At 32.1% G+C, this 25,674-nt stretch overlaps 3 protein-coding genes across 3 annotated transcripts; 2 read left to right on the plus strand and 1 right to left on the minus strand.

Moving 5' to 3' along the window:
- Positions 787-3,787, plus strand: LOC109342786 (pentatricopeptide repeat-containing protein At2g27610). Its single transcript, XM_019580781.1, has one exon. It carries the CDS (start codon positions 850-852, stop codon positions 3,460-3,462), a length of 2,613 nt encoding a protein of 870 aa, XP_019436326.1. The 5' UTR covers positions 787-849; the 3' UTR covers positions 3,463-3,787.
- LOC109342788 (probable receptor-like protein kinase At1g80640) lies at positions 4,276-8,024 on the minus strand. The gene is made up of 10 exons (XM_019580782.1): positions 7,644-8,024; positions 6,885-7,055; positions 6,512-6,753; positions 6,279-6,411; positions 6,114-6,177; positions 5,933-6,029; positions 5,602-5,701; positions 5,139-5,257; positions 4,950-5,039; positions 4,276-4,529 (listed from the first exon to the last, which is right to left on the minus strand). Exons 1-10 carry the CDS (start codon positions 7,756-7,758, stop codon positions 4,389-4,391), a joined length of 1,272 nt encoding a protein of 423 aa, XP_019436327.1. The 5' UTR covers positions 7,759-8,024; the 3' UTR covers positions 4,276-4,388.
- LOC109342243 (transcription factor NAI1-like) lies at positions 12,439-23,226 on the plus strand. The gene is made up of 9 exons (XM_019580268.1): positions 12,439-12,774; positions 14,779-14,829; positions 15,413-15,475; positions 15,575-15,643; positions 15,955-16,141; positions 20,689-20,762; positions 20,907-21,449; positions 21,986-22,372; positions 22,903-23,226. Exons 1-9 carry the CDS (start codon positions 12,478-12,480, stop codon positions 22,972-22,974), a joined length of 1,743 nt encoding a protein of 580 aa, XP_019435813.1. The 5' UTR covers positions 12,439-12,477; the 3' UTR covers positions 22,975-23,226.

Genomic DNA, 25,674 nt, shown 5'->3' on the forward strand with positions numbered 1-25,674 from the left:
CCACTTTATGGTGCAAAACATGGAAGTGTAGTGTTGGAATTTAACTTATGTTTATTCAAGATTTAACTCATATATGATTGGGCAAAAAATGAAAAGAAAGGTTGATAAAAAAAAAGCAATATTGATTGGCGGATTGGTTACTTTGTTTATAAAAAATGATCAACAATTTATTATATATTAAATCATTAGTTCTTCGTTGATTCATAAGATAAATGTCAATTTTTTGGTCAGCAATTGTTAGTATTTTGTTGTGGGTGAGATCACCTTGTGACTCCTATAGATAAATGTCAAATTAATCAAAGTTGTTGAGAAAAAGATCGTATTGATAAGAAGACTTTTGAGAAAGTCATTCCAAGAGATCGCAAGATAACATAAAATGAAGGAAAAATAATTATGTTTTGTTCATTCTTGGAAATGTTTTATCCCCAACTTCCTAAAGAATTAAGAATTCTAATTTGTTTCAATCTTAGAAATCAAAAGCGTGTTTATAGAAGAAAAAAAATTCAACTTGAATTAAGTCTTTAAGTGTTGTCGAGTGTAGTCAAATACCTAACCTTTTGTTCGAGGATATAGTGAGAATTTGGAATTCCATTATAAAATTTTCAGAAATTACAAACAAGTCTTTAGTCAATTGGTATAAGATCTCATGATGAGCAAAAGATTAATGATTTTCTTGAAAGTGATTAATTAATTAACCAATATATTAATAGTACAAAAAAAATCATTCTGAAATTTAGTGATCCAATTATAAAATTTTAAAACTTAGAGAACTATTTTGAAAAAAAAAGCACTTAAATATTTGTAAAGAACCAGCAACATCATTCTCCACAGTTTCAAAACCAAAAGAGCATGATTCTGAATCCATCTTTGAAAGCATTCACCAACATTACAACAAACCCAATTCTCAGATTTGCACGTTGCCACCATTTTCACTACCTCACTAATACTCTGCTGCAACCCCATGCTGTTGCACTCAACCCTGATCCTCACATTGCACACCACATGTTCGACCAAACTCCTCTTAGAACCCTCAATGACTATAACCACTTGCTCTTCCGATACTCCCGCAATGACCAAACCCAAGATGCTATCAATCTTTTTGTGACACTTTGTCGTTCGGGTTTACCATTTGACGCGTCCACCATGTCCTGCTTTTTGAAAATTTGTGCTAGTAACTTCGACGGGGTGATGGGTAAACAAGTGCATTGTCAATGTGTCAAGTGTGGGCTTGTGCAGGATGTTAGTGTAGGAACTTCTCTTGTTGACATGTACATGAAAACTGAGGCTGTTAGAGATGGCAGGAGAGTTTTCGATGAAATGAGTGAGAGAAATGTGGTGTCTTGGACTTCCTTGCTTGCTGGTTATTCGTGGAACGGGCTTAGTGATCGTGCATGGGAATTGTTCTGTGAGATGCGAGTTGACTGTTGTATGCCTAACCAGTATACTATTTCTACCGTAATTGCAGCATTAGTCAATGAAGGTATGGTTGGCATAGGAATTCAAGTTCATGCTATAGTTGTAAAGCATGGTTTTGAGGCATTAACACCTGTGTGCAATTCTCTAATTAATATGTATTCGAAGTCCGGGATGTTAGGAGATGCTAGAGCTATTTTTGATAATATGGAGAACAAGGATTTTGTTTCTTGGAATAGTATGATTGCAGGGCATGTGACTAACAGACAGGACTTAGAAGCTTTTAAAACATTTAATCGCATGCTACTTTCGGGGGTTAAGCCGACATATATGACATTAGCTAGTGTTATCAAGTCATGTGCCAGCCTTAAAGAATTGGGGTTTGTGAGACGGCTGCAGTGTAGAGCTGTGAAGGGTGGGTTTTTAAGTAACCAAAGTGTCATAACTGCACTCATGGTAGCATTGAGTAAGTGCAAGGAAATGGATGATGCCTTTAGTCTATTCTCCTTGATGCATGGGGGACAAAGTGTGGTGTCATGGACTGCTATGATCAGTGGGTACTTGCAAAATGGTGGCACTGAGCAAGCTGTGAATTTGTTTTCCGAAATGAGGAGGGAAGGTGTCAAACCAAATCATTTCACATATTCTGCCATCCTTACGGTGCAACTTGTGGTTTTCATTTCTCAAATACATGCAGAAGTTATTAAAACTAATTATGAGAAGTCATCTTCAGTTGGAACTGCACTTTTAGATGCTTATGTTAAGATAGGAAATATTAATGATGCGGTTAAAGTTTTTGAACTAATTGAAGCGAAGGATGTAATAGCCTGGTCAGCAATGCTAGCTGGATATGCACAAGCAGGGGAAACTGAAGAAGCCGCTAAAATCTTCCTCCATTTGACAAGGGAGGGGACCAAACCAAATGAATTTACCTTTTCCAGTATCATTAATGCATGTGCTGCTCCTACTGCGGCAGTAGAACAGGGAAAACAGTTTCATGCTTCTGCACTTAAAATGAGATTTAATAATGCTTTGTGTGTAAGTAGTGCCCTTGTTACCATGTATGCAAAAAGAGGCAATATTGTAAGTGCACATGAAGTTTTCAAAAGGCAGCAGGAGAGGGATTTGGTTTCGTGGAACTCAATGATTTCCGGATATGCACAGCATGGCCAAGCCAGGAAAGCATTAGAGGTATTTGAGGAGATGCAAAAACAAAATTTGCAAGTGGATGCTATAACATTTGTCGGTGTCTTTTCTGCATGCACTCATGCTGGCCTTGTGGACGAAGGTCAAAATTACTTCAATGTGATGATCAATGATTATCAAATTGATCCAACAATGGAGCACTACTCTTGCATGATTGATCTATATAGCCGTGCAGGGATGTTAGAAAAAGCCATGAATATCGTAAATGAGATGCCATTTCCCCCGGGTGCAACTGTGTGGCGCACTCTCTTGGCAGCATCTCGAGTACACTGCAATATAGAGCTTGGAAAACTTGCCGCTGAAAAACTTATTTTACTTCAGCCAGAAGATTCAGCTGGATATGTCCTGCTATCCAATATGTATGCTGCAGCAGGAAACTGGCAAGAGAGAACCAATGTGAGGAAACTGATGGATAAGAGAAAAGTGAAAAAAGAACCTGGGTACAGCTGGATTGAGGTAAAAAACAAGACCTACTCATTCTTGGCCGGCGATTCTTCTCATCCTTTGTCAGACGCTATTTACTCTAAACTTTCGGAGTTAAATATCAGGTTGAGGGATGCAGGTTATCAGCCTGATACAAACTATGTGTTTCATGATATTGAAGAGGAACACAAAGAAACTGTTCTCTCTCATCATAGTGAAAGGCTGGCCATCGCCTTTGGGTTAATAGCTACACCTCCTGAAATCTCAATCCAAATTGTGAAGAATCTTAGAGTCTGTGGAGACTGTCATGCCTTCATTAAGTTAGTATCGCTCGTTGAAAAAAGATATATTGTTGTTAGGGATTCAAACCGGTTTCACCACTTTAAAGATGGTTTGTGCTCATGTGGGGACTACTGGTGATGTTTGGGGTGGTGTATTTTACATGTTCTGGATATTCTTTTTCTGGATAAGACCTTTGTTCGCCGAAGAATCCATGAAGCTTCACTACAAGGCATGAATTTTCATGGGAAGCTTTATGCAAAGAGTTTCATAGGAAGTGAAATCCTAACTATATCATGACAACAATAGGCTAATACATGTACAATTTAAGGTGGGTTTCAGCAGACAGTATGTTGATGTTGGTTCTCCACTATGAGAAAGATCATTGTATATATTATTCAATTCCACTTTGGATGGAAAAATAACAGAAAATATATATTCAGGATCAATATGTCAAGAAGTTGATATCATTCTAAAATTTGTGTTATTTGGTCCATGGAATCATGTGTTTTGCAAACAGGTTGAAATAAAACATCCTTTACTTGAAGAATGGGTTCAAAAGGTTGCACTTTAAATTCATCAAAGCAAATGATTATTGAAAGCAATTATTTCCTATGGAAGTTAAACTTACACAGAGATATATCTGAACTGAAAATCCCTTTGTTTTGCCAGCCAAGTGTGCAAAAACCAATCACTCATAACTGTAGTGTGCAATTTTCAATCAAACCACAGCCAATAAAATACAAGTTAGAATATGTTTTGTGTTTAAGTGTTACAAGCCAATATATAATTATTTTTTCTTCCTTTTTAATGATTAGTATATAGACTGATGCATTCTTCCTGGTAAAAGCATATTCCAACAAGATAGCTACCAATATAATCACAAAGCTAAGTAGCTTCTAAGTATGAGTGTAACTATAATTTTTACAACTAAAACAAAACACCAAAATCATGTAGAAAAGGATGGTGAACATTTTGATATTCCTATTTGAATTAATAGTAAAATGTCACAAAAGTGCACATATAAATAACAAACTTAACAAAACTTTCCAACATCAGTGCAAGTCCTATGAGAGAACTGGTTCAGTAACTCTGGGTGACCCTCCAAGCTCAACAGGTACTAAAGGGATGAGGGAGTGTAGGACATCTGTTATTAGTGGCCTATAACTTGGTTCTGGTTGCACACATAGTACAGCCACTGCAGCAACCTGTAGAATGTTAACATGGACATAAGCTAACAAGCACCAACATGGGACACAAATATGACACAATATGGACACAAGATCCTTAAAATTTTAAGAATTTCATGACATGAGACATTACCATACAAGACATAAAATTGATATGAGGTTAACATAAAACACACAGCTTAAGTTAAAGGATATTAATAATGTCTTAAGGCTTAGCCTTAGTCATTGTAAACACGATATAATACTAAGGTTGTGTAATTATTGTTACATTTTTATCTATAGCATTATAAAAATTCAGAAACTAGAGGTAAAAGGTTGCATAATACAGTTATAGGGATGTATGATACGGATAATGTCGCAGACACGCGACGCAAATTTGGACTGTTTTGAGGTGTGTGTGTTTCATAGGACAGAAGATATAGAATTTATTCAACGTACCTGATATAAATGCTTCAAGTCCATTGTGTTTCTGATAACAGGATCAAGAATACTTGGAAGTTTTGTTCTGTCAGTTAACTGAGGCATGGCCTGCAAGTCAAAAGTTTTAACCACTAAGTACTGAACGTTGTGAGTTTCCACAGATTTCTTCATTAAGTACAAGCTTTGCAGGTATGAAAGAAAACATACCCATGAGACTAGGGATTGGTATTCATGTGAGGACATGTTCTCTATGGGTTTTCTTCCGGTTAGAAGTTCTAGAAGTACAACCCCGAACGCATAGACATCGCTCTTATCAGTTAGTTTACCTGAAAAACTTACTAATGTTATGTTTTGTTTTCAATGAAAATGAAAAGAATCCATAGACCATAAGTTCTACTTACTGCTTGAAACAATAATAATGCAAAATAATTCACTGATATCTTTACGAAAAGACATAGCAACGTTTGCAATTAACTTAACAAATACAGAAAAGCGTGACATAGAAACTTAGGAACAAAAGATTTTCCGGCGAAAAGGGAAGAAATCAAAGAGGAGGAGCAGTGAAACACCTCAACAGAAAGAAGGTTGAAGGGTACACTACAAAGAAGTAATGTTTCTAAGGAAGGACTAAGATTTTGTCAATTAAGTAATACTAAAGATTCTTGCACACCGTGTGATATATACTCAGGTGCCACATATCCTAAAGTTCCTGACATCTTCATGTTCTTGTGTTGCATTCCAGAGGCAATAGCAAGTCCGAAATCTGATAACTGAATCACAACACTCGGTAAACAGAAGCGTAAGTGAATAATAAGTAACTAATGCACCACATATAACATATTTGTTTGTGAGTCGAGTTTTAGAGGGGAAAGAAGGGAAATGGAAGGCTTGAGAGTCATGAAATACACTTGTGAGACGGCTCTAAAGCCTTCGCTTTCCCTTACTTCCCCTAAAAAAAATCAACCCGCAAACAGACTCTAATAGGTCATGCACGATCTTACCTTGGCATTGAAGTTAGAATCGAGAAGAACATTTGAAGATTTTAGGTCTCTATGAACAACAGGAGGATTGCAATGCTCATGGAGATATTCCAATGCCCTATCAGAACCAAATATGTATTATTATACATAAGATAAATGATATTAAAATTAGTTTTTAGCACAATAAGAATGGCAGACTGACCTAGCAATATCGACAGCAATTCTCAATCGAAGAAACCAAGTTAAAGACGATCCTCGGTTAGGCCCTGCATTTGTTAATACAAATGAACAACATATGATGCTTGAGTTTCCAATATATAACATTTTTTTCTGCTTCTTCCTAGTCAACATTAATGAATAAATTTACCATGCAATTGAATTTCCAAAGATCCATTCTCCATCAATTCATAAACAAGAAACCTTGATTCACCATGAATACAATAACCAAGAAGTTTAATGATATTCTGATGCCATATCTTGCTCAACCAACTCACTTCATTCTGAAATTCAGTGCAAAAACAAAAGCACATTCAGTAGATATAATCAACAATCCTAGGAAGTAGAAAATACATATTAAAGCCTAATCTATAGGACCATCACCTCAAATTCTCTATCAGCATCACTATCTGCTTTCTTCACAGCTGCCTTGAAATGTTCATCAAAATAAGCTCTGTAAACAATTCTAGAACCACTCTCTCCCATAATATTACTTTTGCTAAAGCTGTTTGTTGCAGCCTCTAATAATCGAAAGTCGAAAATAGCAACCGGACTCTTCTTATCTGTCATCCTTGAGTAGTAAAGTTTAGCATCAATAGGGTTTAAGGTTTCTCCTTTTGCAGCTTCTACAAGTTCAATAAATGAATGAATGAGGGATTGAAAATGAGTTTTCTAAGCTTTCATTATTACCTCTCTGCATAAACAAACAAAAAAATCGTCCGAAATAAAACTGTAAAAGTTTGTTAAGAGAAAATACCAATGGTTCCTTCGCTTTTACTGCTGGAGAATCTTAAGATTTTATGTCTACGAAACCAGACATATGATAAGAATATGAAGATTCCTCCAAGTAGAACACAACAAACAATTAGTGCTACTAGAATTTTCTTATTCAAATTCTGGTGGTGCACTACTCTGACATCTTGAGTTCCTGCTTCAACAAAGAGGCAAAATAGTACAACTCATTAAGCACCATATGCTGATAATTGATATGTATATATCAATTTATTAAGGAATTCATACCAAATAAAATGAAATTACAACCCATTAAAATAAATTAGATTGTAACAAGAACAAGTACCAAGAGAGATCTTCAGAGTCAGGAGTAACATTCTAAGGTCTATTAAGTAAGCAAAGATAAGAAAAACAATATTGTTTCATCAGAATTTATGACTAGTAGTGAAGGGTTTATGAATTTCCAACACCAAGCAATGGAAAATTTACAACTTTCTTCTGTTCTTTTAACTGAAAGATTGCATTTTTTTCAGAAAACGAAACAAATATACATCACAAAAATGGTGACACCCACCCACCAAAATTCAAGGACAATTCATGATAACAGAGAAAGCAAAAAGTAAAAAAGGTTATCTTTTGTTGTTAGGAGTTTCAATTTCAGAACTTTTCAGTGTTTCAAATCATTTTCTAACTAATGAATTCATACCATCATGCACATAAACACAGATAAGATAAAATTAAGAAGTTGATCATATAATGCAGATGGACATAGAAAAAACAGTACCTGGAGATTCAGCTTGTGCATTTGCATTTGCATCTGAAGCATGAAGAATTGGTGATAAAAGAGAAATGGTTAGCACCAAAATGTGTAGGTCTAGGAACAAAACAAGTAGATTCATTTGATGTGTTGAGTATTGACTCCTTATTGAAGAATGAGACAAGGAATGAGTATATTAGTGAGTAAGTGTTATAACTTGTTAACAGAAGCTTCTTACTCTTTCTTTTGTTCAACAATAGTATATGTTTTTGGCAGTAATGAGATTTATGCAGAAATAGAAAAAGGGTCATTGAAAGAAACAGAAAAAAGCACTTTTGAATGCCATCTATATCCCTATTATTACATTAGATGACAAATCAATCAGGTGAACCATGATCATTTGAAAGTGTGAGAGAGAGAGAGAAAGAGAGAGAGAGAGAGAGAGAGAGAGAGAGATATGTAGTAATGTGGAACATAAACATGGTAGTGGAATCATGTGACAGTTATACAAAGGTTGTGAGAGAGAGTTGAGAAGTTAGTGCAAAAGTAATTGGAACATATAAGGTTTATGTGAGAAAGATGTGGATAGTGGAGACAGATATTGGGGGACCTTAATATTCATGCTAGTACTAGTACAACAACAAAAATGTCTTTTTTTGTTTCCACATATATCATCGCTCACAGTCGAGGTCTGAACCGAGAACATCCAGAGATACGTGAGACTAACTTTCTCAGTGGACATTTTTTTCTTACGCAATATTCGAACGCGAAACCTTACTTAAGGGGAATCAAGTATGTACCACTTGAACCATTGGTACAAAAATGTCTTTAAAACTATCATATAAGTTATCTTTTATTTTTTAGAATAAATTATGGTACGAGGAGCCTCTGGCTAGTAAAAATATAACATGTGTCCTATTTAATTATTTTCTATAAAAATATTTCTAAAACTAAACAAATAATACAAATGTCACACTTTTTACTAGCGGAATGAGATAAATTATCTTCTGGTAAGAGAAAATATTTTATTTACTGTATATGGTACCATGTAAATATTTTGCATTTTGTTAGTCATGTTTTTCTTTTGAGAAAAAATGCTACAGAGACATTGAATCATTTAAAATATTATCAATAAGGCGTTAGTCTAGTGATATAAAATATTACTATTTCTAAGATATACTAAAATATCAAATGTTCAATTATTGCTAGTGACTTTGGTTGGAAGAAACACATTAAAGAAATTAGTTTATTATCTATATAGAAGGGGTAACCATCATTAATAAAAATTCATTTAAAAATTTTAAAACCTATTAAAAACCAGTATATCTAAAAGGGTAGTGTTATTATATGAGTTGAAATTTTCAAGTCAATCTTCTAATTTGTCAAGACTATCATATTCTTATAAATTTTAATTTTCTTCATCAATCACAATACATAGAATGATTCATGTGATGCTATGTCATAATTGAAAAATAATGTATCTAATTACTAATATAAACTTGCCTTTTATTTCTTAATTTATATCTTTCATTTTAGAACAATGATTAATTAGCAACTATTATTTTATATGCTTTGGATTAAATTTTGATCACAAACAGTGTAATCATAAATTTAAATGCTGAATCAATCATATCAATCACATTAAGTTGCCCTTTGCCTTTGGCAACTTTTGAAACATAAAGGCTTAAAGCTAAAAGCTAAAAGCTAAAATCTGTTTCTTTAAGCTATTTACCTCTTCTTTCTTTCAAATAATAGACTTGTCCTCTAACTAATGTTGTGGTCCCTTTGTTTTTCATAGTTATTCAATTAGATTGGTGATTGATGCATGACCATTAACAAATTATGATTGGATATATATCTTCATATTTCTATGTTCACTTAATTATTTTGTGTCTGAAAAGTCCATTATTATCTATATTTAGTTTTTTTGGAAGCTGAAACTTAAAATCTTAGACAGAAAAATAATTGCCACATGATATGTACATTTATGAGGATAACAACATTAACAAAAGTTCGTAATTGCATTTACTCAATCAGGGTGTGATCAATCATGATTATATAACATGTATTTTTTATAAGGGAAGGGATCAATTCTAAGGAGATTTAATAGTTTATATCTACTCACTAATTTAAATTATTGGATTTTCATATAATTGATGGCTAGGATATAGAGTAAGTCTTTTAAACTTACTTACTATTGGAGTAAGTGAATTTCATCTCTTTTTGGAATGTGAAATATACACAACAACACAGCTCATCATGAAACTCAACTATGTGTTGTGTTGTTGTGTAAAGTCGTTAACACCAACGCAACTTCTAAATGGTAAATATAATGATAATCAATAATATACTTTTTTCATCTAACAATTATAAAATAGTTCGTTTCCAAACAAAATAATATATAGTTCGCATATTAGCCCGATCGATTTTGTATATTTACTTTTGTGTAGGGACTATGATGATAGAGTGGGAAAATTTATGTGGGACATGTGACAAAATCACAAATGTCACGTGAACAACCAAATTGGCAAGTTGAGATTCATGGTGTACACATTAGGGAGAAACATGTAAATGAAGGGTGATTTATGTAATTTCAGTAAAATTTATTGGGTGTCAATATAATTTACTCTACATTTATGTTGAGTAAATATTCGTCACTTATTACAGTAAATTAATCCATGATCATCTTCAGTGCAATCTTAAATATTCCATTAAGGCATTAATTGATACACCTACTTATACTTAATAAATTGAGTTGTTCATATACATTTTTTTACACTACTTGAATAACATGTTAACGCATAATTCAAAGAATTAATTTTACAGGTAAATTCAATTTTTTTTTATATTATCAGGTATCATTCAACTTGTGGATAAGGAACTAATTTATTTCGGGTTTCATACATGTCTCTCTCGACAAGTATTGTTCCCAGAAATCAAAACCTTGAGTAAAAATATGATATGAGAGTAGTAGAAATGAGGCGGTAACTTATGATTGAATAATGTATAAAAAATTAATTAGCATGGTCAAAATTAAAATCCTTATACTAAATAATGATGTCAATTAGTTCTTTGATGATTATAAAACAAAAGGAATCACACGAATCTTAAAATTAAATTTTGATATAGTTAATGTAAGAGATTAACATTTCAAACAGTTGTTAACATAGTCATATTATTTTAAAAATAAATGAATTGGATTAATAATACATCAATATTAAACTATTAGTTGTGTTCTATTTTTTAATTCAAATTATCTAATGGATTAATATTTATTAATATTGTATACATGTCACTATCTTTTTGTGTTTTAGGGATAATGAGTGCTCTTTTATTTGAGTATCTTTGGCACATGTGGTTTCATATGAAAGTATTTAGGGGTTATTTCGGTAATTAGGAATTGGGCTTTTAAGATTCTTCTTATGGGTCATTGCTACATCCTAAATGAAGAAACCCTCGAAGCCCATCATTTTATTCTATGATATTATATTCTCATTACTTATGATAGTGTCTTCAACCATACAAATTTGCATTATATTTATTCTATGATATCACCCAATTTAACTTTAGATAATTTAAGCAATTACCCAATTCCATTTAAGAAAAAGAATAATTGAGAGCATATAGAAGGATCTAAAAGCAAAATCAGAGAATCACCTATAAGGAGTTTATTTTACCTTTAAAATTATACACGACAATAGTTCTCCTCTCAAATACTTAATAAGATTCTTGTTCAAGGAGGAGGTGGTGTAAGAAGAATACAACTTCTCTTTCACCAAACAACTCTTTTCATCTATTACCAACAATTTTTGTAAAAATGGTTGTCGAATGAATCAATTGATCAAGATTCGAGTTTGACAGGAATATATGAACAACAAAGCTACTTTTATCGAATATTTAACCATTTACATTTCTATATACTTATACTTTGAAACTAGACAACTTTGTGCCAACTCCTCTATGCATTGCTCAATTGTTTAAGTAGTAGTCTATTTGTCCACATTACTAATGTCTTCATATATATTATCCAATATTAAATATTTTATAAATATATTTATGGTATTTTTAATATATATATATATATTATTAGCTTATTTTTTATTTAATATTTCAGCATTGGTAATATGCTAGCTTGATGAAAAATTGCTATCTCTACTTCCAGCCTGGTTGTAAGGTAAGGGGCATGGTCACTGTGATATTTGTATTTATCTACTAAGTTGTGGTTTTTTAGGTTATCTACTAAGTTGTTGCCATAAATAATTTGCGCTAGCCGATCAAAAATGAATAAGAATCCTCTTCATTAATGAAGATATAAGTGATTGTTTTTCTCATATCTTCAATAACAAAATTGTAATTTTATAATAAATAAAAAGATAAAAATGTTATTACATATTGTATTTAGTATCACACGACATGTAAGAAAGGTAGGATCAACAAACAATGATCTACTATATTTAAGTCTGTCTCCAAGTCTATGTCATACCAATCACAATATATTATGTCAATTAAAAAAATAAAACATTTATGATTTTTTTTCTATTTTTACTTTATTATAATTGATTAGGAGAGACGAGAACACCATATCGGTAGAAACACTGTGATATGAGAGTAGTAGAACAGAGAAAATGAAAAAAAAAATAGAAACTAGCATTACAAAAATACAAATATGAAACAACCACTCTGGTTTGTATTTTCTTCAATAAAAGATCATCCACTCTTACCTCTCTCATTCTTTCTCCTATATATATATATATATATTATAAAGTATAAAGTATAAACCTTCAACTTCAACATTCATTATTATCAACATTTAAATTCCTATAACATTATTATTACACCACTTCTTCCAAAATAGTGTGAGATGTGTGATGATAACTGGGTCAACCTAGCCATGACCGATGACTCAAAAGTCGTCGACCTCCTCCTCCTCCTCCACCATCCGCCACCACCTGCTCCCCACCTTCACCTCCACTGGACCGTGCGTCAACACCGTTCAAGGTCCGTACCTAGAACCAAAGCTGACCCCACCACCAGCACAAGAGCCAGCCCCACCACTCCACTCTCCTGGAGCGGTGCCACCTCAGCTAGCGGCGGCGCCGTTGATTGCTATGAACACTCCAGCCACCCTATCAAACACGCTGAAACCTCAAGATCTAAGGTAACTTTCCATGCTTTATACCACTTTCTCTATTTAATACGAGTATTTGTTTTTGTTGCTTCAAGTGCTAAGAAAATTTTAGTTCCAATTTAAAAAAAGAAGAGAAAAATATTAACATTTTAAAATTTACGACACCTTAAAGTTTTTTATATTGTCAGTTCGTCAACATATCTTTTGCGAAAAAGTTGTGTGGAAATGAAACCCTGTAGAGACAAACAGTAGGATACTCACAACATATTAATATTTTAATTTTAATTAAATTTAATCTTAAATGATAACATGTATTTTCTCCGTATGACATCTTAAACAAAGATCACTTATTCTCTTTTTGGACCAGCTTCTTCTCAACCTCTACCAGATTTACGCTTCTACCCTTGAACTATTGGTGCTACTCCGGCCACCGGAGCCGCCGCATTACTATGTCGTGTTTTGTTTCCGTGTTGCAAATGTTTTATTTTTTTATTACAAGAAAAAATATTTGAGTGGGTAAAAAAAGTGTTGAATATTTGAGAGAAAAAGAGGTGACTTTGATTCAACGCATAGAGTCAGAAGGTTGAATGATTCTTCCCCACTTTTCCACTCCTCTCCGCGTCTCAACGTTTCGCATTAAATGACGTAAACGCCCTTTCCTTACAAGGGAATTTTTGTCTAATGAGGGGTATTTTGGGTAAAATGAGTACACGAGTGCTTTATTTGGGCTGCGTGTTTTCATGGCAACTACTAAGCCTTGCGGTTTCCTCTTTCTGTTGGTTGGGTGGGTTAGGTGCCAACAATGATATGTCCCAAAAAATTCTTGTCTTTATGTTTCAAGTCAATCACATTATAACAATTAATAAAAAAATTTATTTTCTTTTTTATGATTTTTTTTAACTAGTCGACACATTTTGATATGATTGGTACACAATGAGACAACAAATACTAGGATAAGTCATCTCCATTCGAGTTAGGTGTAGTGTTTGGGTGTGTTGAATTTTTTTTAATTAACATGATATGCTAACAATTAAGTCTAATATTTTATGATATGTTGAATGCTTTATTTTCTAATCTAAAATTATCTTTTTACTTAAACAATGCCTAAAGTTCTCCTGAAAATAACTTAAGTAAAACAATGAAAATTTATAATAAAAAGTACTTTTACCTGTCGTCCATTAATTCCAAATGCTAGAGTTTGAATGAAAAAGGTGATCAAATAAGTGATTATAGACTTTTTCATGTATGGTTTAGATTTGACCATTTGGGTGCTAGGATGAGGGAACAAAAATCACTTAGTGTCATCTCCAACATAGCTATTTTGGTAACCAATAAGGCTTTGTTGGAAGAGTTAAAACTCACCTTGGTAATCTATACTACCCAAAATGTTGGTCTATGCTATGCAAGGAATCATTGTATAAAAAATATATAAAGCTAATTTGGTAGTTCCCAATGGAAAATGGGGACCACTTTGTCACTAACCAAATTGTTGAAATGAAGCTACCTAAGCTCGAATGTTAGTTAGTATAGTGATGTAAGGTTCCATTGGATCCCCAAGATCGAGGGTTCAATTCCTGGGAGCGACACTTATTGGAAGGAACAATCACGAAACTTAAAAGGGATCAGTTCCATACGTAAAAAGATGAGAAGATACTTTTGGTAGTACTAAAAAAAAAACAGGACTGTTAGTTATTAGTGTTAATCAATAATCACTACCCATTGCTTTAATTTTAAAGCACACATTTTAATTATATTATTTTCATAGAGGTTTTGCATTTGGGGTGCATGTATTAACATCTACTACAAGTATTATGCATATGTGAGTAAATATTAAGGTCTCACGTGTTGCATAGTAAAATAGCAAAGCAAAAAATACATGTAAATATAGGTTGTTACATGATCCGTAGGTTACAGTAAAGGCTATGATGTATTTTTGAAGAATTTGTCATTGTATTTCATTTCACTCCAGTTTTTTGAAGAATTTGTATCTGTTTCATAAAATGTCTCAAGTCTTGTATTTTCGGTATCTTGCAGATTGTTAATCCTAGTAATACAACCACTGCCAAAAAGTCAAGAAGAAAAAAGGTAAATATAACCTTTTTTGATGTATTATTCTTTAATTGAATAGAGTAAAAAAACTAGTTCATTCTGCAAAGGATTTCATTGTGTATGCTTATAGTCAAGTCCAAGTGGTACACGTTTGATTCCCCTTAAGCAAGGTCTCGGGTTTGACTCTTGTGGATGACAAAATAACTGCTAGAAGAATTAGCCCCACATACATATAAATGTTCCCGACTTGGACATGATTGCCTCCAGTGCGAGGATACCTGCGGGAAACCAAAAGTCAAGTGCAAGTAATTGAGTTAACTTCAGTTTAAATCAGCCAGCAACTTAGTATTAGAGGCCATATATATAGCTCATAGTTTTGTACTTTTCCTTACAAGACAAATTTCTTCTGCATTGACAGCCACCCTTATATTAAAGACATTGACTCAATAGATTGGTATATAATATGTTGCTAAAATGATCTATATCTAGTGATTTTATATTCTGAAGTTAAGCTTGTATAATTATAATAATAATCAGATCTAAAGCTATCATCTTATATGTTTTCTCTGTTACCTGCTTAACATATCATAATCCCTTTTGAATTCTATTGTGTTTGCAGTCTTTAGCTGAACTAAAAGAGGAGGAGAATTTGTTGTTGCAAGAAAGGAAAAGTTTGAAAAATGTATGATTTGTGCTTGTTGTCATAGATATCTCAGACCCTTCTGTGTATAGATTTAGTTCCTATGATTTGTTTGTTAATGTTGTTTGTATTTCTGAACAGGAACTGACATCGTTGCGTCTCGTTGTCGAAAAACATAGAGCCACAAACGAAAGCCTAAAAAGAATGAAGGTAACCATTCTAGTCTCTTCGGGAATCTAGGTAACAAGATTCTCAATCATAGTTATGGTTATGTTGTGTTTATTGCAATTATAGGAAAATGCGGCTATGCAGCCACTATTGTAATGGCGATAAGGTTGTTGTGATGGTCAAACCTTAGTGTTGTTGCTGCAATTGCGGTCTCGGACCACAATTTAGAATGTCAAAGTACTTGCATTCCATACTCAAAATCTCTGCTCAACATTTTGAATAATGAATAAATATATCTATAGAACATGAAAATGGTATATTAGAATCTAATATTCCTTAACCTTTTGTAACAGCTTGACTTGGAGTCAAGACAGAACTCTAAATCAGCAACAACACTTAAGGTTCTCGATGATAACGAACCTGTGTCCGCATCGAACGCTTCTTCCAAACCACGAGAGATTAGAAACCAAGAATCTACATTTGTGTTCCCTGATCTAAATTTGCCTGTTGAGGATGATTTGAGCCCCAATGCCATGCATTGAATTTGCTAATGAATCAGATTTCCATTAGTATTCTGCATGCTCATGAGGTAGACCAAAAACATTGCTAGCATTATGCCTATGAAATTGAAGATATAACTCCTCTGCCATTATAATTTTAGGTTGTGATGCTAAATCATTCACTTTCTTTCTTCGGCCAAGTCAAAACTATTAGAATAAGTGAACTACTGTAAGAGTTAATCAATTAATTCTTACACAGTTCATCAATTAACTACAATGTTAATTGATTAACTCTTACAGAAACTCGTTTATTCTAATAAAAACTTGTCTGAAAATTGATTTTTTTGTTCTAAAGGTACTGAGGATAGTGTAGAAATTCTAGTACATCAAGCTTAGCTCCATTCTTTTTATGTGTCACAGTTGTTTTCATTGTTGACAATTCTTTGTGGGCAACTCTCCAAGAATTTTGTCATAAATGTAATTACTTATTCTAAAGATGATTAAAGAATTTTGGTTATTGTTGTGAAATTTTCTATATATGAAATGATTTTGTTACATGTTTATGGTAAAACTTGAAAGTTTATTATTGTGAAGTTTATGTCATTTTTCTTTATCCTCAGCGATATCTTTCATAATATACGATCTGCTGTAAACTATGATCATATATTATGGAAGATATTGAGTAGGATAAAGAAACTAACTAAACTAGTATTGATGTTTTTATTATTCAACAAAATGGGTCACAACAATTAGCAGATTCATGCTTCCTAATTTTTTGGGGCCCCAATACAAGCCTAAGCCCAAACTCAAGACAATTCCACACATGGATCTTCAATCTTATATTAGCGGTTATATACTTTTTGATTTACCATGTGTATGCTCGCACTAGAGACAATCCTATCGGAGCCCGAGAATATTCACATGTATGTGGGGTTAACTCTCCCAACGGATATTTTTCCTTCCACAAGATTCAAACTCAATATCTTGCTTAAAGGGAATCAAACATGTACCACTTAAACCAACACCCCTTGTTATATTAGCGTTTATATTTCGTATTCTAAAATATAATTTTAAAGTTTAAACCCTATTTTTTTCTTCAAAATTTCAATCATCATCTTCTTTTTTTCACTGGCACACCCCATTGAGTGCATTCTTTCATTTGTTTTTTTCACAGTTTTCTTCATTTTCATAGTTTTCTCTCACTCTCTCTCATTACCCACCCACTTAAACATAAAAACATCAAATTTTATCTGAGCCAAACATTCTTAAAACCTTACCCCACAATGTATTAAGAAAATTATATCAGTGAAACCGTTTGTATCTGGATCTAAGCACAAACAAATTGATGGTATATGTTATAAAGTAACTTTGCTAGTAAGAAATAGTGTATCATCCTTGATTTTGAGAAATTATTGTATGAATACTGACTAGTAATATAATAAATTTATCTATCTATCTATAAGCCAAAACTTGAAATAACTTCTCTCATGGTGTAATTTTCATTTCCTATATTGCCCTTAATATTATTTAATTTTTACAAAAAAACTATATAATCCTAAGCAACTACCACCAATACATTAATTAACCACATATCTCACATTAAATTAAACATTATCATAAACAAAAAATATAATATAAAGTACATTGAACACAACAAATACATTTTAATTAAAAAAGATGAAATATATAAAAATTGAATATGTAGTATCACACAATATTCGCAGGCTGGCACGAAGTGCCTGTACACACTAGTATTACTTAAAGAGAAAACACAAAATAACCACCACATAATAGTATAATTTGTGATTCCCATTTTGTTCTCATTATCTTCTTATTTCTATCGAAAAACCATATAACATTATCTTCTTATTTTGCCACCATCATCTTCTTATTTTAACAGTGTATTTAAAAATTGAACATTACAACAAAAAATATATTTAATAATCGAATAAACTCAACCGTAAATTACAAATATTTGATACCAAAAAAGTAAAAATATGGTCAGTATTCGTGCATGTCGCCACGCTAGTCTAAATAAATTGAATAAATTATAATTTTAACTCATCAAGACAAATGATTTAAATATATTATTACTATGGATTGGAGATCCTTCCCTGAATCTGATAAATTATATAGAAAATTAGAAATATGAAGTAATAATTATTGGGTGAATTGAGTTGAACACTTTACAATAAAAATGAACTTGACGTGCAAGTTGCTCTGAGACTATGGATTCCAATTAATTCCAAACGTGGCCTCCATCCAATATACTTAGTTACGTGCGCTAATTTTTTGTTGGAATTAATTAAGATGGTAAAATTTATGCACCGATAGTTTATAAATTTATGCACATGTACCCCATTATATACAATTCATTTGGATTACTTTTTTTGAAAATTAATAGTGATTAAATATTAATAGTGAATGATACAATAATAATGTATAAAATTTATACACTGTATACATCTTTTCTCATTAGTTAATGGAGTTGGTAGTACTATATATCTAGAGTAGATATTGACATTTATTTCATGCTAGATTTACCCCACAACGCTACAACCCAACCCTTTCAATTGCTTACCAACGTGCTTTATATATTATAAAATTTTCAATATATAATGATTAATAATGATATTATTCTGCAGATCCACACTAGGGAATCATAAAGTGATCTGATGGTAAAAAATGAATATGTAATGAATGAAGCATAAGAAATTGTGAATTCGAGTTTTATCATTAACAAAAGAAGTTATAAAGTGGTTTGATGGTGAATGTGAAAGAAGTTGATGGTGAAAATTCACCCACAACAAAAATACTAAATCAGAAGTTGTCTCCCTCATGTTGTTCAAGGAATACAAATTGAAAACATTGGTTATATTTATATCTATGGTCCACTTTGAATGAACATAATTGATGGAAAGAAAATTTAAGCCAGGCTGTTCAAACTTCTATCTAGTGTGTGTATATGAAGACAAATTTTCATTATTTTTCTATCAACTTCATAATATGGGGACATAGTTTCATTATTTTTCTATTAACTTCCCTTTCACACCATATACGAATCTTAATGATTTTGTAGAAAGGTGTATATAAGGCTTCTATCTATTACTATAAAATATGAAAACTTTCTCATTTGAATTTGACAAGACTATACATTATAAAAAGCCTATGAATGCTTCAAACGTCTATATATGCACAAGCACAATTTTCTTCGAGAAGACTAATATCATATGAGTATAATATTGATATACTGACAGTATAAAAATTATATATCATCAGTGTATCATCCATCCTTCATTTTGTTTATTTTTTTTTTGAAAAGTCAAACATAATTGAAAATGAATGATAAATAATACAATGACAATATAAAAAACTCTTACAATTTTAATGTATACATCTTTTTCTCATATCATATTTGCAATGACTTGAGGATTGGTCACCCATTTATCTGTCACTGGTTATTATAGGAATTTCTCAAAAAAATATATAAGGAGATATGCATATTTTTTAATAAACAAATAAAAAGATATGATAGTTTAGAATTGTGCATAAAATAAGTTATACAAAATACTAATAGATTAAACTATCACGTATATAGAATTTGGTACACATATATTATAACGCAATATAGTAATATCAAATATAATACTAATTTTCCTATTTATAATTCACATTTTAGAAGATTTCTTTGGTTTTTTTATGAGATGTTCTATATATAATGTTTTCTTTTTTATTTGTCATTATTTTATTAATGAGAAACAATAAGTTCTTTGATTTTATAAGAAGAGTTAAAGAGAATAAGATTGTAATGTTATACTATAAAATCAAGAAAACCATAGTGTTGATGTACTCCATAAAATTTTATATCACATGTGATGGACAAAGATTATGTGTTTTTAACTGTATTTTATTTTTTATCTCAAATTAATCACATATTATTATATGGAAAAAAATTAAAAATTAAAAGTAAAATTTTGATTTATCCGTGATAAGGAATGAGACATTGATTGAGACATGTAATCTCTTTCTCATGCATGATACACGTGATTTAAAAAATATATATCTTTATCCAACAAAAAAAGTGACATCACTTGTAATAAATGCTAACCACATAAGAGATATCTATAGTGACATATTACAAGATTTGGAAGGAACCTAGCATATGTATTAGCTAGCAATAGTAAGGTCATGTCAGAAGAGACAGATAAATACAATAAAGGATAGAGGACAATGACTAAAGTTACTGGTCCCACGTTTGGGTCTATGTCCTAAAGTAATGGTCACCACTCAAGATATACAAGCCTTACTTGTGATGTGGATCATCTGTCTCCAATAATATCATTTATTCGCAGTCTCAAGTTAATTACATATTAATACGGGAATAAAATAAAAAATTTAAAAATAAAAAGCAATAAAATGAAACACTCTGATTGACTTGAGATATAAAGTGAAACATGTGATTTCCATCCCCTTATAAGTACCTCTAATCTAACGGTGGATATACAACTTCTATGTTTTTTTCCCCTTTTTCTCCCTCTTCCCATCTTCCATATCTACCACACATGGATTTGAACATTTCCCAGTGAGGTATTTTTGCTACTATTGTGCTCAAAATCTCAACAACAATGGAAGTGCCATGGCAAAGTTTCTTCTCAGATATGGTAATAATTAACATCATTAACCAAAAACACATGCATCAAACATGTCAAATATGTTTATGTCTGCATGTTTCTGTAGTATATATTGCTTAATTAGTGTCTATATATTATTATAAAGTTGATACATTTATGCATGGATTGTTATAGGAAATGGAAGAGGGTTATTTCTTTGATCAATGCAACAAAAATTCAGTAGATGATCATGATTTTGTTCTTGGAAAGTTTCTTCAACAATCAGGTTTATCATTTGAGAGTGAAAGTCTCTCTCCTCCAAATAATGGTGGAAGTTGTTTATCTTTTGAGGACACTACAACTACTACTACTACAACTATATCCAACAACCATGTCAAACTTATGACCAAGAGCACTAGCTCCAACTCCATAGCATCTCAACATGTTCCAAACAAAGTTGTCACTGCCAATGCTACTTCTCCAAAATCATATGTTCTATCTTTTGATGAATCCAATGTTGTAGCAGAAGTAGAAGCTTCTAGAGAAATAGGTAATGGAAGAAAGCATCAAGGTAATAATGGTGACAAATCAAAAGGGTGTAATAATAACCAAACAGGTGCAAGGAAGAGTAGAAACTCTTCTGAGACTTTGGATCATATAATGGCTGAGAGAAAAAGGAGACAGGAATTGACTGAGAGATTTATAGCACTTTCAGCTACTATTCCTGGCTTGAAGAAGGTTAGTCATTTATTGCATTATTGTTGCACTATTTTCCATGGTTTTTGTTATATTAAGAAGCAATTATTTTATGAACAAAGTTCTGTTTGATTCTGTATGTGCTGCATTATTGTATAGGGATGAGTGACTTCAATACAATGAATTGATGGCCATTATGGCATGGAGACACAAATGCTAGTACCGAGAAATATAATAGAACCAAAAATATTAAGATAGGAGTAGAAGGGAGCATCAACAATAAATAAATAAATATATATATATATATGGGATGACTCGAGTTAGAGCGATTCTCATATAAAAAACGTGAGAATAATAAATTTAGGCCTTACAACCAATTATAGATGATTAAGATTAAAAGTTAGTTGTTGATTACATAATAGTCATATACATGTATTTTTTAATTTTGACCGTTCAATTAAGATTTAATAATTCATATCAATTATTCTCATGAACAAATAGTCACTTTAGGAATGTGTAATTACCGTTAAACTATCAGAAACTTCTTTACCAATAATGGAATTATTTCTTATGTATAGATTGACAAGGCTTCAATACTTAGTGAAGCAATAACTTATGTGAAACAACTTCAGAAACGAGCTAAGGACCTTGAGGAACAAAGATGCTGCAAGAAGATAAGAGTAGAGTCAGTGTCATTCATCAATAAAACCAATCTCAACAATGATGAAGGTTCTGTTTCTAGTGCCAAAACAAGCTCTTATGATTGCAATGAACAAAATGTAGCAATCCCTGAAGTTATAGCAAGAGTCTTGGAAAAAGAAGTACTCATCCGCATCCATTGCATCAACCAAAATGGCTCTATGCTCAAAATATTGACCCATCTTAAAAGTTTAGATCTTTCCACAATAAGCAATAGTGCATTACCATTTGGAAGCTCTTTTCTTGACATTACCATTATTGCTCAGGTACACATAAATAATACATATCTTCCAAGTTTTAAGTAATTTGTTTGCGAGTTTCATTTTGGAGGGGAAAGAATGGAAAAGGAAATCTCGAGAGTCATGTCATAAGTGTATTTCATGACTTCCAAACATTCTTCTTCTCTCCCCTCCAAAAACCAAGTCGCAAACGGGCCCTAAGTGTTGGTTTGAGAGTTAGATTTTGGAGCGGAGGGAAATAGAAGACTTGGGAGTCATAAAATACACCTGTGAGATGACTCCCAAGCTTTCATTTTCCATTCATTCCCCTCTAAAATCCAACTCACAAACAAAAGAGAATATATCATGTGACTTAGATTGAGAAAAAATTATTTTAATCATCATATCTTATTTAAATGATCAAAATTAAATCGCACTGAGTTTTTTAAAAAGTAATGTGTAAAATCTAAACCAGTGAATAATTATGCTTAGTGCTTACCCAATTGAAACTTTGTTATATAAATACATGTGTAAGGAACATTAATATGACTTTGTAATTTGGTATACCTATGTTGCAGATGGGTGAAAAATACAAGTTAACCGTGAAGGAACTAGTGAAAAACTTGAGGCTAACTCTGTTGGGACCATAGTACCTTTGAAGTTTTTGACATTAATGTTTCTTCTTGTGTTTTGTTATTACCACTTCCTAGTATTGAATAAGGCTCCTCCAAATTTTTCTGTAAATGAGTGATTAAGAATGTTTTTATCTTGAATTGTTTAGTGAGTTAAAATCACTATATACTTTTGATACATACAATCTTAATTACTCAATATATAAATAAGCTGGTTTTAGTGGGGTTTTTTTGTACATATCAATAAAATTTACTTAGTGTTTTTATGTATTCTTTTTCTTACTATTTTTGTATGTAAATAATATTTTCCAATTTTAATAAGAAAAGTTTGAATAACCATGTTTCATTTATGATGTGAAGAAAGCATAACAAAAAGTTATCCTAATAGCCTACCTTGACAAATGAGTCACTAATATTTTTCTGGTTTTTTTGGATAAATTAAATGGATTGTTAATAATGGAATAAGAACATTTTTACTTTGTTCTCTATTGTATCATTTTTATTTTATGATTTTTGTTCTTAAATAAGAACAAGTATTGGTTGTTCTTAGCCAAAAGAATGTGAAAAAAGATGTAAGTATTGTGGAAAAAAAAGTATATATTGTGGGACCCATATAAAATAAGAATAATGTTTATCAATGTGAGAAAAAATATATATATTGTTCTTATTTTATTAGGAGTTGTAATAAATTATAAAATAATGTTTGAGATCCAATAAGAATGAGATTGTTTACACGTACACAATTATGCAAAGGTGAACAATGTCTTAACATATATTTCAAATTTTATCTCATATTAATGAAAATATGTAATATCAATTAAAAATTTATTATTTTTCTATTTTTACTTTATTATCATTAATACGAACAGAATCTCTGACATAATTTAAGATAACAAATATTTTATTCATCCAACTTTCATCATAAAATAGAGGTCCTATGCTTTAAGGATGAGGATCACATATCTCTATTCATGTTTCACTTGATGTACTAAGTCAATGAAAAAGCTTCATTCATTTAAAAAAAATTATAAAACTAAAAATTAATATTTTAATATTATTTTATGAACTTTGATTAGTGCGAGACATGAAGATGAAGAGATCTTTGTCCCTGTTTTAGTAGTACTTGTTAGCTATTGCTGCTTTGATCAATGCAGTATGCACACTAAGTGCATAAGCTTATCAATCAAGAAAGAAAGAAAGAAATGTTGCAGAGTGAAGAAGAATGAATACTGGTTTTAGAAGAAGAAGAAGATAGGATGATTCAATGAATATACCTCAATTGTATTAAAGGATCAATAGAATTTTCACACACTTAATACAACATACAAAGCTTACTATTTATAGCTATTCAATCTAACTAACTTGCCAACTAATTAGCCAAATTAGGAAACTTAACTAACTTCTACATAAAGCTGAATTATCTTCTAATACTCTTCCTTAGTTCAGCTTCCATTCTCAACACCAATGCTTTGCCTTAGCTTTTCGAATCTGTCCCTTTTTAATGGCTTGGTGAACAAATCAGCAAGTTGAATTTCTGATTTGCAATACTCCACCTTCACCTTCCCTTTGCTCACTTGTTCCCTAATGTAGTGAAACCTTGTTTCTATGTGCTTTGATCTTCCATGTGCTACTGGATTCAAAGCTAAATTGATAGCAGATTTGTTATCAATCATTAGCTGCAATACTCCTTTTGATTTCACTCTTAGTTCTTCCATTAAGCTTGTCAACCAGGCTGCTTGACAAGTGCACATACAAGCTGCAATATATTCTGATTCACAAGTTGAGAGAGCTACAACATCTTGCTTTTTTGGAGCACCAACTTATAGGAGCATTGTTGAAGAGAAACAAGTACCCTGTTGTGCTCTTCCTATATGTCTTGTCCCCACACCAGTCTGCATCAGAGAATGCAATTAAGCTAGGCTTACAGCAGCTTTTGTTGCTGTTTGTAGGATACATAATGCCATAGCCTAATGTTCCTTTCAAGTATCTGAGTATCCTCTTCACTGCATTCATGTGACTTTGTTTAGGAGACTCCATATACCTGCTTACCATGCCAACTCCATAGGCTAGATCAGGTCTTGAGTTACACACATACCTCAATGACCCTATCATTTGCCTATACTCTGTTTTGTCTACTGCTTGATCTGCATCACCTTGACTCAAGCCAATTCCAACCTCAATTGGAGTTGCTACTATGTTGCAATTCATCATCTGAAACCTTTTGAGAATATCAGTTGCATATTTTGTTTGGTGCATCAAAATTCCTCTGTTTGTTCTTTTGAATTCCATGCCTAGAAAGTAAGACAACTCTCCAAGATCAGACATTTCAAATTCAGCCTGCATTTCCTCCTTGAATGTTTGGATATTCTTCAATTTTCCACTGGTTATGAGTAGATCATCCACATAAAGGCAAATGATCAAAATCTCTGCAGTGTGATCTCCTTTTACATACACACCATGTTCTGTGGTGCATTTAACAAAACCAAGTTGCATTAGAAAGGTGTCTATTATTCTATTCCATGCCCTTGGTGCTTGTTTTAGACCATAGAGAGCTTTGTGCAATTTGTAAACCATCCCCTCACTGCCTTCTATCTCAAAGCCTGGTGGTTGTGTTACAAATACCTCTTTGTCTAGAGGTCCATTTAGAAATGCAGATTTGACATCCATTTGATGTATTTCCCACCCATTGAAGCTTGCTAAGCCAATTACCAACCTTAT

This window comes from Lupinus angustifolius, chromosome LG03 (genome assembly GCF_001865875.1).
Source record: "Lupinus angustifolius cultivar Tanjil chromosome LG03, LupAngTanjil_v1.0, whole genome shotgun sequence".
Classification (NCBI taxonomy): domain Eukaryota; kingdom Viridiplantae; phylum Streptophyta; class Magnoliopsida; order Fabales; family Fabaceae; genus Lupinus; species Lupinus angustifolius.